Source organism: Aegilops tauschii, chromosome 3 (assembly GCF_002575655.3).
Source record: "Aegilops tauschii subsp. strangulata cultivar AL8/78 chromosome 3, Aet v6.0, whole genome shotgun sequence".
Classification (NCBI taxonomy): Eukaryota; Viridiplantae; Streptophyta; class Magnoliopsida; order Poales; family Poaceae; genus Aegilops; species Aegilops tauschii.
Genome location: NC_053037.3, coordinates 160,160,418 through 160,173,512, shown reverse-complemented (window position 1 = coordinate 160,173,512; position 13,095 = coordinate 160,160,418). Strand labels below are relative to the sequence as shown.

At 56.7% G+C, this 13,095-nt stretch overlaps 1 protein-coding gene across 1 annotated transcript; it reads right to left on the bottom strand.

The window, feature by feature from the left end:
- Positions 1-9,274: 9,274 nt before the first annotated feature.
- LOC109768480 (uncharacterized) lies at positions 9,275-10,313 on the bottom strand. The gene is made up of 2 exons (XM_020327232.2): positions 9,573-10,313; positions 9,275-9,310 (listed from the first exon to the last, which is right to left on the bottom strand). Exons 1-2 carry the CDS (start codon positions 10,311-10,313, stop codon positions 9,275-9,277), a joined length of 777 nt encoding a protein of 258 aa, XP_020182821.2.
- Between the last annotated feature and the right edge of the window lie 2,782 nt (positions 10,314-13,095).

The following is a 13,095-nucleotide window of genomic DNA, read 5'->3' as shown; positions in this document are numbered from 1 at the left end:
GGCAAAAGGCCAAGTAAGGGGAATGGTCTTGAGGGCAGAAGCCGGCAGGTGTTGCTTGGAACTAAAAACTTGACATCCTTTGCAGCTCTTGACTATTTCTTTAGCATCCTCCAAGGCAGTCGGCCAGAAGAAACCATGGCGGAAAGCCTTGGCCACAAGGGATCTTGAGGCTGCGTGGTGGCCGCATTCGCCTTGGTGGATGTCTTTGAGGATTGCCACTCTTTTTTCTGGCTCGACACAACGCTGGAAGACTCCAGTGACGCTGCGCTTCACAAGCTCTCTGTTGATTATTGTGTATGCTGCGGCTCGTCGTTGCACTAGTCTTGCTGAGATCTCGTCAGCCGGCAGCTCTCTGCTGACTAGGAACTTGAGGATGGGCTGGGCCCATGAGGGAGCTGTGACTTCTTCTTCTGTTAATGTGGCCACCATGACTCGGGTGGGTGGGCTGGGTGAGTCGGCCACCGCTTCTTGTGTCGTTGCAGTCCCCGGGCCGACTGCTGCAGTCCCCGAGCCGGGTTCTGAAGTCCCCGGGCCGGGTGCGACTATGGCAGTCCCGGGGCCAGTCGTCGAAGTCCCCGTGCCGCCTGCGGGATTTCTCCAGTCGGATCCGGCTGTTTCTGGCGCAAGCGGTACGAAGATGGAATCCGACTCTGGAGACGGCTTGATGGACGGCTTGAGGAGGCGCTGGAGGGAGACGCCAGTCGGTATGGCTTGTCGGGTGGAGCCGATCCGTGCTAGGGCATCTGCTTGGTCGTTGTCGGCCCTTGGCACGTGAAGGCACTCGCACCCTTCGAAGTATCCGCTTATCTGCTGGACAAGGAAACGGTAGCTCGCCATGTTCGCGTCCTTGGCGTCCCAGTCGCCGGATGATTGCTGGACCACCAAGTCTGAGTCGCCGTAGCACAGGATCCGGCGTATGCCGAGCTCTTTGGCTAGCCGGAGCCCATGTACGAGCGCCTCGTACTCGGCGACGTTGTTGGAGGCGGCGAAGTGGATCTGCAGCATGTACTTTAGCTTGTCGCCTTTGGGAGAGGTGAGGACGATGCCGGCTCCCAAGCCGGTGCGCATCTTGGACCCGTCAAAGTGCATCCGCCAATGGGTAGAGTCGGGAGCCGGCGGTAGGTACTGGGTCTCGGCCCAGTCGACGAGGAAGTCGGCCAGTGCTTGCGACTTGATGGCGGTGCGGGGTTGATAGAAGATCGTGTAGGGCGCCAAGGCAATGGCCCATTTGGCCACCCGGCCGGATCCGTCCCGGCTGCCTATGATGTCGGCGAGCGGGGCAGTGCACACGACCGTGATGGGGTGCTCTTGGAAGTAGGGCTTCAATTTCTTGGCAGCGAAGTACACTCCATAGCACATCTTCTGGTAGTGCGGGTAGTTTTGCTTTGAGCTGGATAGTACTTCGCTGAGATAGTAGACCGGCCTCTGGACCAGCTGGGCTCGGCCTTCCTCCGGGCGCTGGACCACAACAACAGTGCTGACGACTCGGCTAGTCGCGGCGATGTAGAGGAGCATGGCTCCTTCTCAGTCGGCGCAGCCAGGACAGGCGGAGTGGTCAACATTTTCTTTAACTCATGGAAGGCTTGGTCGGCTTGATCATTCCACTCAAAGTGAGTGGACTTCTTCATGAGTTGGTACAAGGGGAGAGCCTTTTCTCCTAGTCGGCTGATAAAACGATTCAGGGAGGCTAAGCAGCCAGTGAACTTCTGCACATCTCGCAGCTTGGCGGGAATCTCCATCCTCTCGATGGCCTTGATCTTGACGGGGTTGCACTCAATGCCGCGTTCGGAGACCAGGAAGCCTAGCAGCTGGCCGGCTGGCACTCCGAACACGCACTTCTCGGGATTGAGCTTGATTTGGAATCGGCGCAAGTTGGCAAATGTTTCTTTCAGGTCTTCCAGCAAGGTACCGCGCTTCTCTGTCTTCACCACAATGTCGTCTACGTAGACGTGGGCATTTCTGCCGAGTTGTTTCAAGAGACATTTCTGCATGCAACGCTGAAAAGTGGCACCGGCATTTCTCAGGCCGAATGTCATTGTCAGGTAGCAGAAAGTTCCAAAGGGTGTGATGAAGGCAGTCTTCAGGCGTTCAGCCGGGTCCAACTTGATCTGATGATACCCTGAGTATGCATCCAAAAAACTTAACAGCTCGCATCCGGCTGTGGAGTCTATCACTTGGTCAATCCGTGGCAGAGCAAACGGATCCTTTGGGCAGGCCTTGTTCAAACTCGTGTAGTCTATACACATACGCCACTTGTTATTCTTCTTCAGAACCAGAACTGGGTTGGCAAGCCACTCTAGAAAGAACACTTCCATGATGAAGCCGGCTGCAAAGAGCCGGGCTATCTCTTCTCCCACGATTCTTCGCTTCTCTTCTGACAGTCGGCGGAGGGGCTGCTTGACCGGCTTCGCATCATCTCGGACATGTAATTTGTGCTCGGCGAAATCCTTCGGGACACCCGGCATGTCCTTTGGGGACCATGCAAAGATGTCTCGATTCTCACGGAGGAAGTCGACGAGCTCGTCTTCCTATTTACTGTCCAAGTTCGCCCCAATGACAGTGAACCTCTCCGGGTGCTCCGGGTCCAGAGGTATCTTCTTCGTCTCTTTCGCAGGCTGGAAGGAGCCCTGCGCGTCACAATCCTTGGGGTTGGGGGACAAGGCCGGCTGCTTGCCGGCCATGGCCACAACCCGTTCCAACATCTTCTTCTCTTCTGCCACCACGAGGGACTCGGCCAGCCGGCTACTGGCCAGGGCGCACTCGGTGGACTTCTTGTAGTCGCCGGCTACCGTGATGATCCCCTTCGAGCTCGGCATCTTCATCTTCAGGTAGGCGTAGTGGGGCACAGCCATGAACTTGGCCAGAGCAGGTCGGCCAAGCAGTGCATGATAGGGGCTCTCCAAATCCACTACCTTGAACCAGATTGCTTCCCGGCGAAAATGATCTTTGTCTCCGAAGAGAACATCCATTTTGATCTTGCCGATTGGAGAGCAAGACAGGCCGGGTACGATACCATGGAAGACGGTGCGGCTCGGCATGAGCTGCTTCGCTTTGATGTTCAGCTTTTCCATGGTATCGCGCTACAGTATGTTGATACTGCTTCCGCCGTCTATCAGGACGCGGGAAAATCTGGCAGCTCGCCTCTCCGTCGCGAGGGTGACGTCCAAGACCATTGCATAGGAGCCGGGCGAAGGCATCACCTCTGGGTGGTCGGCCTGGCTCCAACTGATTGGCTTTTCTGACCAGTGCATGAACTCGACGGTGCTAGAGGCGACTGCATTCACTTCTTGGTGTTGTCGGCGTCGGCTGCGCTTGTCGTCGGCTTGACTAGTGAAGACGACGTAGGCGGCATGCTCTTCGGGGAATTCGTCTTGGATGGTGCCGACTGCCGGCCGAGCCGTCGGCTGCTGGGGGCTGGAGGCGGCTGGCCGGGAGGCGGAGGCGGCAACATTCACTCACCCTTGGTGATGCGGGTGAGCCAGTGGCATTTCCGGGTTGTGTGGTTGGACGGCTTCGCGCCGCTGTGGAACTTGCAGGGGGCATCGAGTGCTTGTTCGTAGGAGAAAGACGGCTGCCAAGCCGGCCTTCCACCCTTCTTCTTGGGAGCGGGCCGATCTTCGGGCTGCTCGTCTTCAACTGTGGCCACCTGCCGACTGGAGGAAGTCGGCATGGGGCCCTTGCGCTTGTGGTCGTTCTGGTAGGGGCGCCGATTAGGGTCGCCAACCGGCGTTTTGGGAGCCGGAGCAAGTACTTTTCCCGAGGCGTCCACTCGGAGCTCGGTCTTCATTGAGGAGTCGGCGGTGGCATATTTGTCGGCGATGACCAGCAATTCATCGAGGATAGCCGGCTCGTCGCAGAGGAGTCGGTGCTTGAGGAGGGTGCCCTCTCGGCACCCGGCGGTGAAGTACTCGATGGCCTGGACCTCGTGCACCCCTTCGCAGGAGTTGCGGAGCTCGGCCCATCGCGTGAGGTAGTCGCGGGTCGACTCGTTGGGCCCTTGGACGCAGAGGGAGAGCTGGCGAGGCTTGGGAGGCCGCTTGTAGGTGCTGGTGAAGTTGCGGACGAAGACTTCGGTGAAGTCCAGCCAACTGTTGATGCTGTAGGGCTTGAGGCTGTTGAGCCATGTACGCGCCGTGCCTTGCAGCATGAGGGGGACGTACTTCACGGCGACGCGCCGATTGCCGTTGGCTATGCTGACGGCCGTGGAGTAGTCGATGAGCCAATCTTCCGGCTTCACCGAGCCGTTGTACTTGGGCGTGTCTCTGGGGAGCGAGAACCCTTTGGGGAAGGGCTCGTCGCGGATGCGGGGGCCAAAGCATGGCGGGCCGACATCGTCTTCTTCTTCTAACGCCAAGGATCGAGCAAGGCGGTCGATCCTGTGGCGGGCGTCGTTCTCGCCGACTCCTTCTCGGCGGCCGAGTCGGTCGCCAAGAGTCGGGTGTGTGATAGGCGGCGGAGTGAGGCGTCTTTCTCTTCGAGGAGGGGGAGGAGGCAGATTTCCTTGGTGCTCTACAGCTCGAGGGCGGCCATCCGCGTCGCGCTCGATGGTGATGCGAGTCCGGCTGCGGCTGGCAGCCGGCTCCTTGTATTTCTTCTGGCGCGCGCCGCTCGCAGGCGGCGAGCAGGACGTCGCGGCGTGCTCTCGGCGCAGGGGATGACTATCAGCACGGGCGCCGGCTTCGTGCCGTTCTGCAGCCGCGTCGAGCAGCTGCTGGATCCGTCTCGTCATGTAGGGGAGCTCATCGGCTCCCAGCCCATTGAGCTCTTCTGCAGCCGCCTGAGCGGCTCGCAGATTCTCGAGCGGGGTGGCGTAGACGGGGCGATCTGCGCCCAGCATGCTGGCGACGGCTGCGCCGCGCTTCTGGACGAAGCCGGCTCGGCTCGGGCCGCTAGGTGGCGGCGTGCCGAAGGCGGCGCGGTCGACTTCGCGCTGGTGGGCCTCGGTGAGGCGTCTCATCGAGGCTATCTTCTGGCCCTCCGCGATGAGGGGAAGGCGGCGTGCCTCCAGGGTCTCGGCGTCGGCGTCGGCCGGGATGGGGACGCAGAGGTCGTGCATCGCCGCTTGCTGAGCGTCGCGGGCATTCTTGCCCGAGTTGGAGACGTGGCTGATGACCAGCACTTCGGTGACAGCGCTGCTGCCGCTGTCAGCTCGAGGGAGGGGGTCGTCGAAGACCACCACGTCGGAGGGGTAGGCGTCAAGCGACGCGGTGTCGGAGTCGACGAGCATCGGGTCGGTGGAGCCGACCGACTCCATGTCCGCAGCAGGCTCGCTGGAGACGTGAAATTGGTCGAGGAGGCTGACGAGGCGGCTCTCGGGGTAGTCGGTGCCTGCGTCGGACGCAGGCTCGTCGGAGATGCGAGTCTCGCCGAGCAAATCGGCGAGGCGGCTCGCTGCGCAGGCGTCGTCGACGCCTTGCAGCGCGTCGAGGCAAACGCCATCGGGCGCAGCAGGCTGGTTGCGCTCGCGGGGGAGGAAGAGGGTTCCCGTCCAGAACAGGTCTCCGGACGACGGTGCACCTGGCCCCACGGTGGGCGCCAAATGTCGGGTGGTTGGTGCGACATATGCCAAGGGATGGCTTATCATTGTGGGAGCCAATAAAACATCGCCGGTGCCTGGAAACGGGATGAGGCGAAGACATGCACGCCGGCGGATCTTACCCAGGTTCGGGGCTCTCCGAGGAGATAACACCCCTAGTCCTGCTCTGCGGGGTCTCCGCATGATCACTAGATCGATGAAAGGTAGCTACAATCGCTCCTAGAGCTGTTGAGATCAAGGAAGAAGAAGAACAAGGCTAGCTCTTGCTTCTCTCTATCTATGGTGTGTGTGTGTGTGCTATGCTTAGAAGCAAACTATGCTCAGAGGCCAACCAAGCTCAGAGGCGAACCCTTTGCATGGGTGTTCCGGGGGGTTTATATAGGCCTACCCCCGGGGGTACATTGGTAATCCGGCTGGGCTCTGGTCCCAGCCGTCAGTGTCTACGCTCGCCGGCTTCTCCGCCGGCTGCTGGGTCCCGCCGGCTGGTGGGTCCCACCGGCTGCCGGCTACTTGGTCGACAGGCCGGCCCCACCGCCTAGGGTCTTGTCGGCGACTGCTTACTGTAGCCGCGCCTCTGATGACGAGGGCTTTGTCGAGGTAAGCGTGGCTACAGTGGGCCGCCTCGGGGGCTCTCACTGTAGCCTTACCTCGTCTTGTCTCCTTAATGGGGCTCCTGCTTCGAGGAAGGGAGTAGCCGGCTTCTGGAGGCCGGCTACGCTCTTGGCCGACTGGGAAAGGCCGGGCCGCCTTCACGCCTCTCTCTGGCTGAAGGGGCCCGCCGCCCGCGGGCCGTACGGGAGTCGGTCGTGGGTGACGTCGTGGCCAGCATGGCTACAGTTCCGAGCCGCACGGGAGATGGCGGTCCCATACGGCCTCCTGTAGCCACGCCCGCCTCGGGCTTTGGGGGTAGTGGGCCGCACTGTGGCCACACCCCGTCGTGTCGCCGTTATGTTGGAACAGCTTTAGTGGTTGTGGTCTCGGCCGGCTCCTAAGAGTCGGCGTCCTTCTTGGCCGGCTTCTTGGAGTCGGCCACCCCGTAGTCGTCCTGGAGAGGATTTGGTGAAGCTGGGTCGCCTTCCGGGAGTCGGCTTCAGAGGTAGCCGGCCAGGGAAGGCGGCCAAATGCTCGGAGTGCTTGGAGGCCCGAAGGCCTGATAATTTTCTCAAAAGAACCAGGGGCAGTCGGTTAGGCTATCCGTGGCCATTTACTCCGACAGTGATTCTACCAAGGTGTTCGCCTCCCAGGTCACTCTCGTGACTTCGGAGGCAACCCAGCAGTTTCCTTTGCCGCCATCGGCAGAAGATATCCAACGGCAGATGGCGACAGTGGGGCGCTCCTTATCTGGTTCTACCCCCTCCCACTACTCTCTCCCGACCTCCCCTGTGCGCCAGGTCACCTTCTCCTGTCGCCCAACTCTAACAAGGTTCCATGGCGGTGGCTCGCTCTCATGTGGACTGCAGTGATAGACACCGGTTTGGACCAGCACCTTGTTGCGGTAGTTCCTGCACCAGTGTGCTTTGGCGGCTACATCTAGGGCATCAATGCCCCCAGATCCAGATCCACCGTGATAACGTAGGGTTCCTCCCGGCAGCCAACCCGACCTAGGTGTGGTAGGGTGCCAGCCCACCCTTTCTTTCATTGGTGCGCCTGCTCTCCTTGGCGACTAGCTGCTTCCTGAGGGTGTAGGATTGCCTGTCCCGCGTCTGTGTCGCAGTTGTTGCACCAACGGCAAGACGCCATGTGTGGGTCTTGTTCTACCTACATGTCCGGGCAAGACAGGGAGGGATGTAGTGTGCCCTCCTTGATCTGCTTCGTCTCATGCGCTAATGTTAGATCTGGTGCTTCAACGAGCTGGAGTTTACACACCGGCTGGTTGTGGCTTGAGGCAAGGTGCTTGCTCCCGGAGAAATCCTGCTATGTTCTCGTGTACGAAGGATCATGGCGATGCCCTTTCCATTGTATTCCTCCCTGGAGGCGTGGTTTGGGATACACAACTCCTTTTAGTGGGGTTCCGGACCAAACCTCCGATGACGATGTACCCTTTCTTGAAGGCGTCGCTTGGGAACCCCTACCATTAGCATTGCTAGATCACATGCTAGGTTGCTAGCAACAATTGGCACTGCTAGAGCCTCCGTTCCATCCACCCCACACCACCCCATCATCCCATGTTGTTGTGCACGCCCAAGTCCCTCCCATGGATGCCGTTGTGTTGCGGCGAGCTTCGTGCTCTTGGTATTGTCTCGGTTAATCTTTGCTCAATGGTGGCGCAAGATGCCTTTCCAGTTTGCTAATCGTTCTAAATCCATGTGGCAAAGCTCCCAATCAAGGTTCATGTTATCCTGTGGCACTCGTTGTTGTAGATGCTCCTTTGTTGCGCCGTGGGGTTTGGTACGCACGCCGGTGTAGTGCGTTAGGCCGCTTGCATAATTTTGGTATTGTGATCCCTCGATGGCCCTCCACATCTACTTGTGCCCCCTCAGGTGATGGTCCTTGGGTCTGCTAGTTAGGTCGCGCTTTGTCCCGAATGTCCATTTTTTCTCATCTTATTTTACTTTGTTATTTGTGTGGTTTTCGTCCTGGTTTCTCTGACAAACGGGGTCAATTTCTTCAGGTTTTAGATCCAGTTTCCCTTATAAACGGGTTTAAATTTTCTTTGAATGAGATCAAATTCACGTGGGGAGCTCTCCCCCTGTGATGGATCAAAAAGAAACATCCATGATAGAGTAGCTAGCCGGTTGTCAAAGAAAAAAAGTGACTGATCAAAATTCTAAAGTCAGTCACCTGACCCTTAGCCGGCCCCATCTTAAACATAAGGAGATCACTTACTTGAAAATATGAAAAGGCAAAAAAATGGACAAACTTCTTATGGTTTGATTTGCTTGGAGAAGGTTAATTACACTGACGACCAACCATGCGTACAAGATGGCCTCGTAGAGTTATGTCATCCTAGCTACGGTTATTTCTATGGAGGAGGACAAGACATCAGCAAGTATCTTCCTTGATTGAATTTTGTGTGCTTCGTTGGCCAGGCATGAGGATCTGGCACAACTGCATCTTGTTACTTTCAGGCATTGTTGAAGTAAGCCAACCCTCTTCAGGCACACAGCACGTTCCGCCACGAGCTTGATATATTTCACGACCTGTATGTCTTGTTGGAGTTCATAGCCTGCCATCTCTAGCAGAACCAGGCTGCGGTGCTCAAATTTATGTGTTCCCCTTCCACCATTCTCGTCGGGCACCGCCCAATAACAGGGATACACGTGAGCCCAAGGCTGATATAGCTTCAAAAAATTAAGAAATCACCATTAGAGATGCACTATCTCCACCATTGAAATTATGACATTCTAAAATACATCCAGTTAAATCATCCAACTCGAAGTGTTAAGATGGAGAAGTAATCAAACTGGTGTACTGAAGATAATTATCTTTTTGATTTGTTGAGATGGTGAGAATGAGTAGACATGGATCAATGTCCAAAATGACATCGTTAGCCCGGACCAGAGGCTTGAAATTTCATTTCATGCAGTAAGTTATCTTTTGGGACTGTAATTTTGCTCTTGATTGCTGGCAGATGATCCTACCTAGCATGCAGAGGGGAATTTCAGTCTATGATGAGCTTTCTTTTCCTGCCTAAACCTACCCGTTCCCATTGCTACGGACATTATTATGTCAGGTTGCTGGAATATCTGGATGCGGCACAATGACAAAATCTTCAAAAATATCAACCCAAGCACTGCCTCATGGAAAGTCAGATTCAAGAATGACCTTCTGCTTCTAGACCACAGAATCTAAAAGTAGAATGCAGAAACAATCGAGGCATGGATTGTCCTGCATTTTCTTAATGCTGTAGGCCTAGTCTAGAACCCAAGTTCTTTTCCCAATGTTTCCACAAGCAGGATTTCCATAATTTATTTTGTCTTTATTTCTTGTAGCTTGTAAATATTTGAGTTATATATAAATAAAAAATACCGTAGAACAATTGTTCTATGATGCTTGGTTAAAAAAAAGAAATTAATAGAGTTGACCATATGTGTACCTTGAGAGAAAGTTTCTCCAGGAAAGGCGCGGCTTCCAGGATAAAAAGTGTCCAGGCCATTCTATGTGTGTTCAAGTCGCAGAGGTAAATATGCCTCAAGTTACCAAAGAAGGCCGAGAACCCACTTGTATTTAGATCTTTGTAGCCAAGCAGATGGTCCGCTGAGAGGTTTATGTCGCGAAGGCGAGGAACACCGCCCAACTCGAGCATGAAGTAAATGTTCGGGTGATTTCTATTAGAGTTGTCAAGAACCCGCTCAAGATTCGGGACCCTGGTCAGCTGGACCGAAAAGTAGTAGCAGTAGTGGAGTTCGAGGGCGACAAGCGACGAGCTAGGAGCGTCGATCTGCAGGAACGGCGCACCAACGCTTTCGCAACAGTGCAAGGACAAGACCTCGAGTCGATCGCAGGTGTTGAGGAGATGATGGACCTCCGAGTTGCGGAGGAGGACGTTATGCAGGGTGAGGCTGGTGAGCCGACGGAACGCCACCGGACATGCGCCGACGAACGACATGAGTCGTTGCCGCGACACTTGACGCTCCTCCTTGCTGGCATAGTCGCCCGCCTCTGTCCGTGCGGTGAGCTCCCAGCGCTCTGCCCTGCTCTCGGCGACAGCGTCGCCGATGGAGTGCAGCAGGTGAGGGGAGTAGTCGGTCAGGTAGAACTCGAGGCGCATGCCCCTGATGGTGCGGTGTTCCGTGGGAGCCAGCAACCACTTCGTCGCGTCGGCGTACGTCTCCATGACGTGATTCGCCGTGTCCTCGGGGCGCCGTGTCACGTCGCCGACGACGATGTCGATGTCGGAAAGTGTTAAGTCGAACGTGTGTTTATGTATTCTGTACGTGTCTAGATTTTAGCCTAGCGTTGAGTGTGTCAGTTGAGCCGTGTATATAAACTGTGTAACCCCACATGATCAATATAAGGAAGGTTGCACGCCCTCTCTCTTTCCTTACTCGCTCTGGCTCCAATATGGTATCAGCCTAATCTGAGATCCACCTAATCCGCTGCCCCTCTCCCTCCCAAACCGACGCCATGAGCACCTCCTCCTCAGTCTCCTCCACCGGCGGGTCTTCCTCCGACGAGCCATTCGACCTGCCGGTCGCCACCCAAACTCTTCCTACCACCCAGATTCAGTCTCTACGCATCCGTGACCACGTTCTCGTCACTCTTGATTATGAGAAAGAGAACCACGGTCTCTGGCGCCGCCAATTTCTGGCCGCCCTCGCCAAGTTCGGCCTTACGGATCATGTGGACGGCTCGCCGGCGCAGGCTACCTCGGACTGGGTCCTCAATGATTTCGCCGTTCTCTCATGGTACAACGCCACCGTGACGCCCTCGACATTGGAGATCGTCGAGGAGCGCAAGAACTCGGCCTACTCTCTCTGGCGCTCGCTTCGCTCCCTCTTCCGCAGCAACCGCGACGCCCGCATCACCTATCTCCTTGACGAATTTCACAGCTTCATCCAGGGTGATCTCTCCGTCGTCGACTACACATCCCGGCTCAAGCAGATGGCCGACACCCTTCGGGACCTCGGTCACCGCATCAAGGACCGCGAACTCGTCCACAACGTCCTTTGCGGCCTCGACGAGCGCCTTCAGCACGCCGTCCCCCACATGACCAGGGGTCGACGGCCCACCTTCATCAAGCTCCGCTCCTTCCTTCAGCTGGAGGAGCAGCGCCTTGCCCGGCAGGCGCGCGTCCAGGCCCGCACGGCTCTTCTCGCCCAGGCCAGCGCCTACTACGCGGCGCGCCCTCCGTCGCCTGCACCTGCTCCGACCGCCTTCAACAACGCCCTGCTCGGCCCCAACCTTCACGCCGCCGGCAGCTCGGGCGGCTCTTCCGGGTCTCGCGGCCGCCCCAAGAAGCGCAAGCCCAACCCCTCGTCAGGGTCCGGCGGCTCCTCTTCCGGCGGGGCCAATCCCGCTGGTCTCCCGCAAGGTTCGCGCACCCCCACAACTGTCGCCGGCACCTTCCAAGGAATCCTTGGTGCGCGCCCACCAGCCCCGGCCACGGCCCAAGCGCACCAAGCCACGACCATGGCGACGTCCTCGCCGCAGTGGAACCAGGCGGCTCTGATCGCAGCGCTCAACCAGATGGCTCTGCATCCGCCTTCTGCACCGGGCGGCGAGTGGGTTCTCGACAGCGGCGCCTCGTCCCACATGAGCTCCGGTTCTGGTATTTCCTTCTCCCCACCCAACCCCTCATCTCCATCCTCCATCATCGTCGGCAATGGCTCCCTCTTGCCCATTACCGGCGTCGGTTCCACTTCCTTTCCCACCCCCTCTCGACCTCTCTCCCTTCTTGAAATCCTCATCTCTCCCTCTCTTATCAAAAATTTAATTTCTGTTCGTGCTTTCACTCGTGACAATTTAGTTTCAATTGAATTTGACCCATATGGTTTTTCTATCAAGGATTTGGCCACCAAGACGGTGCTTCTCCGATGTGACTCCCCCGGAGATCTCTACACCTTCAGTCCGCCTCGTCACTGCCTCACCACCGCCGTCACCGCCGACTTGTGGCACCAGCGTCTCGGCCACCCCAGAGCTGCCGTCCTTGCCAAAGCTTCTAGTTATTTCGATTTTAGCTGCAATAAAACTGCGACGACCCATTGCCATGCTTGTCGTCTCGGCAAACACACTAGACTTCCTTTTAGTTCTTCTTCCTCTCATACATCTTTTCCCTTTGAACTTTGTCATTGTGATTTATGGACAAGTCCACTCTTAAGTGTATCTGGATATCAATATTATTTAGTCATTCTTGATGATTTTACCCATTACGTTTGGACTTTCCCCATACGTCATAAATCCGAAGTTCATGGCCTACTCGTTCGCTTCTACGCGTATGTCAAAACCCAATTCTCTCGCTCTATTCTCGCCCTTCAGACCGACAATGGACGCGAATTCGACAACCTCGCAAATCGATCACTCCTTGCCTTCCACGGCACTCTCTTTCGCCTCACATGTCCTTACACTTCCCAACAAAATGGGAAGGCCGAACGGATCCTCCGCACCCTCAACGACGGCGTTCGCACTCTACTTCTCCACGCCTCCATGCCTCCCCGTTGGTGGGCCGAAGCTCTCAACACGTCTACCTATCTCATTAACCGGCGACCATGCAAACCAAACCTTCTCACCACTCCGTATGAGCTTCTTTTCGGGGCACCTCCAAATTTCCGTCACCTCCGCGTTTTTGGGTGCCTCTGTTATCCTAACCTACTAGCCACTACACCCAACAAACTCTCCCCACGCTCAGCTGCCTGCGTTTTTCTTGGCTACCCAGACGAGCGAAAAGGATACCGTTGTTATGATCCGATCAGCCCTCGCATCCTATTCTCCAGGCACGTCACGTTCGTAGAGTCCGTTTTTCCCTTCAAGACGTTATCTCCATCTCCCCCAGATTCGCTCAGGCCACCCAACTCCTCTCCCGTAGATTACGTGGAGTCTGATCCACCTCCCATCGATCACGTAACAACTGCATGGGAACCGCCCCACTCGCCCCCTCCTGGATCGCCACCTGGAACCAC

Bases quoted from the DNA above. Each gene is read 5' to 3' on its own strand.
- LOC109768480 (XM_020327232.2), bottom strand. From the start codon at position 10,313: ATGGAGACGTACGCCGACGCGACGAAGTGGTTGCTGGCTCCCACGGAA. The intron at 9,311-9,572 runs GTACACATATGG...TCTGTGGTCTAG, and splicing joins TGGAGAAACTTTCTCTCAAG to AAGCAGAAGGTCATTCTTGA.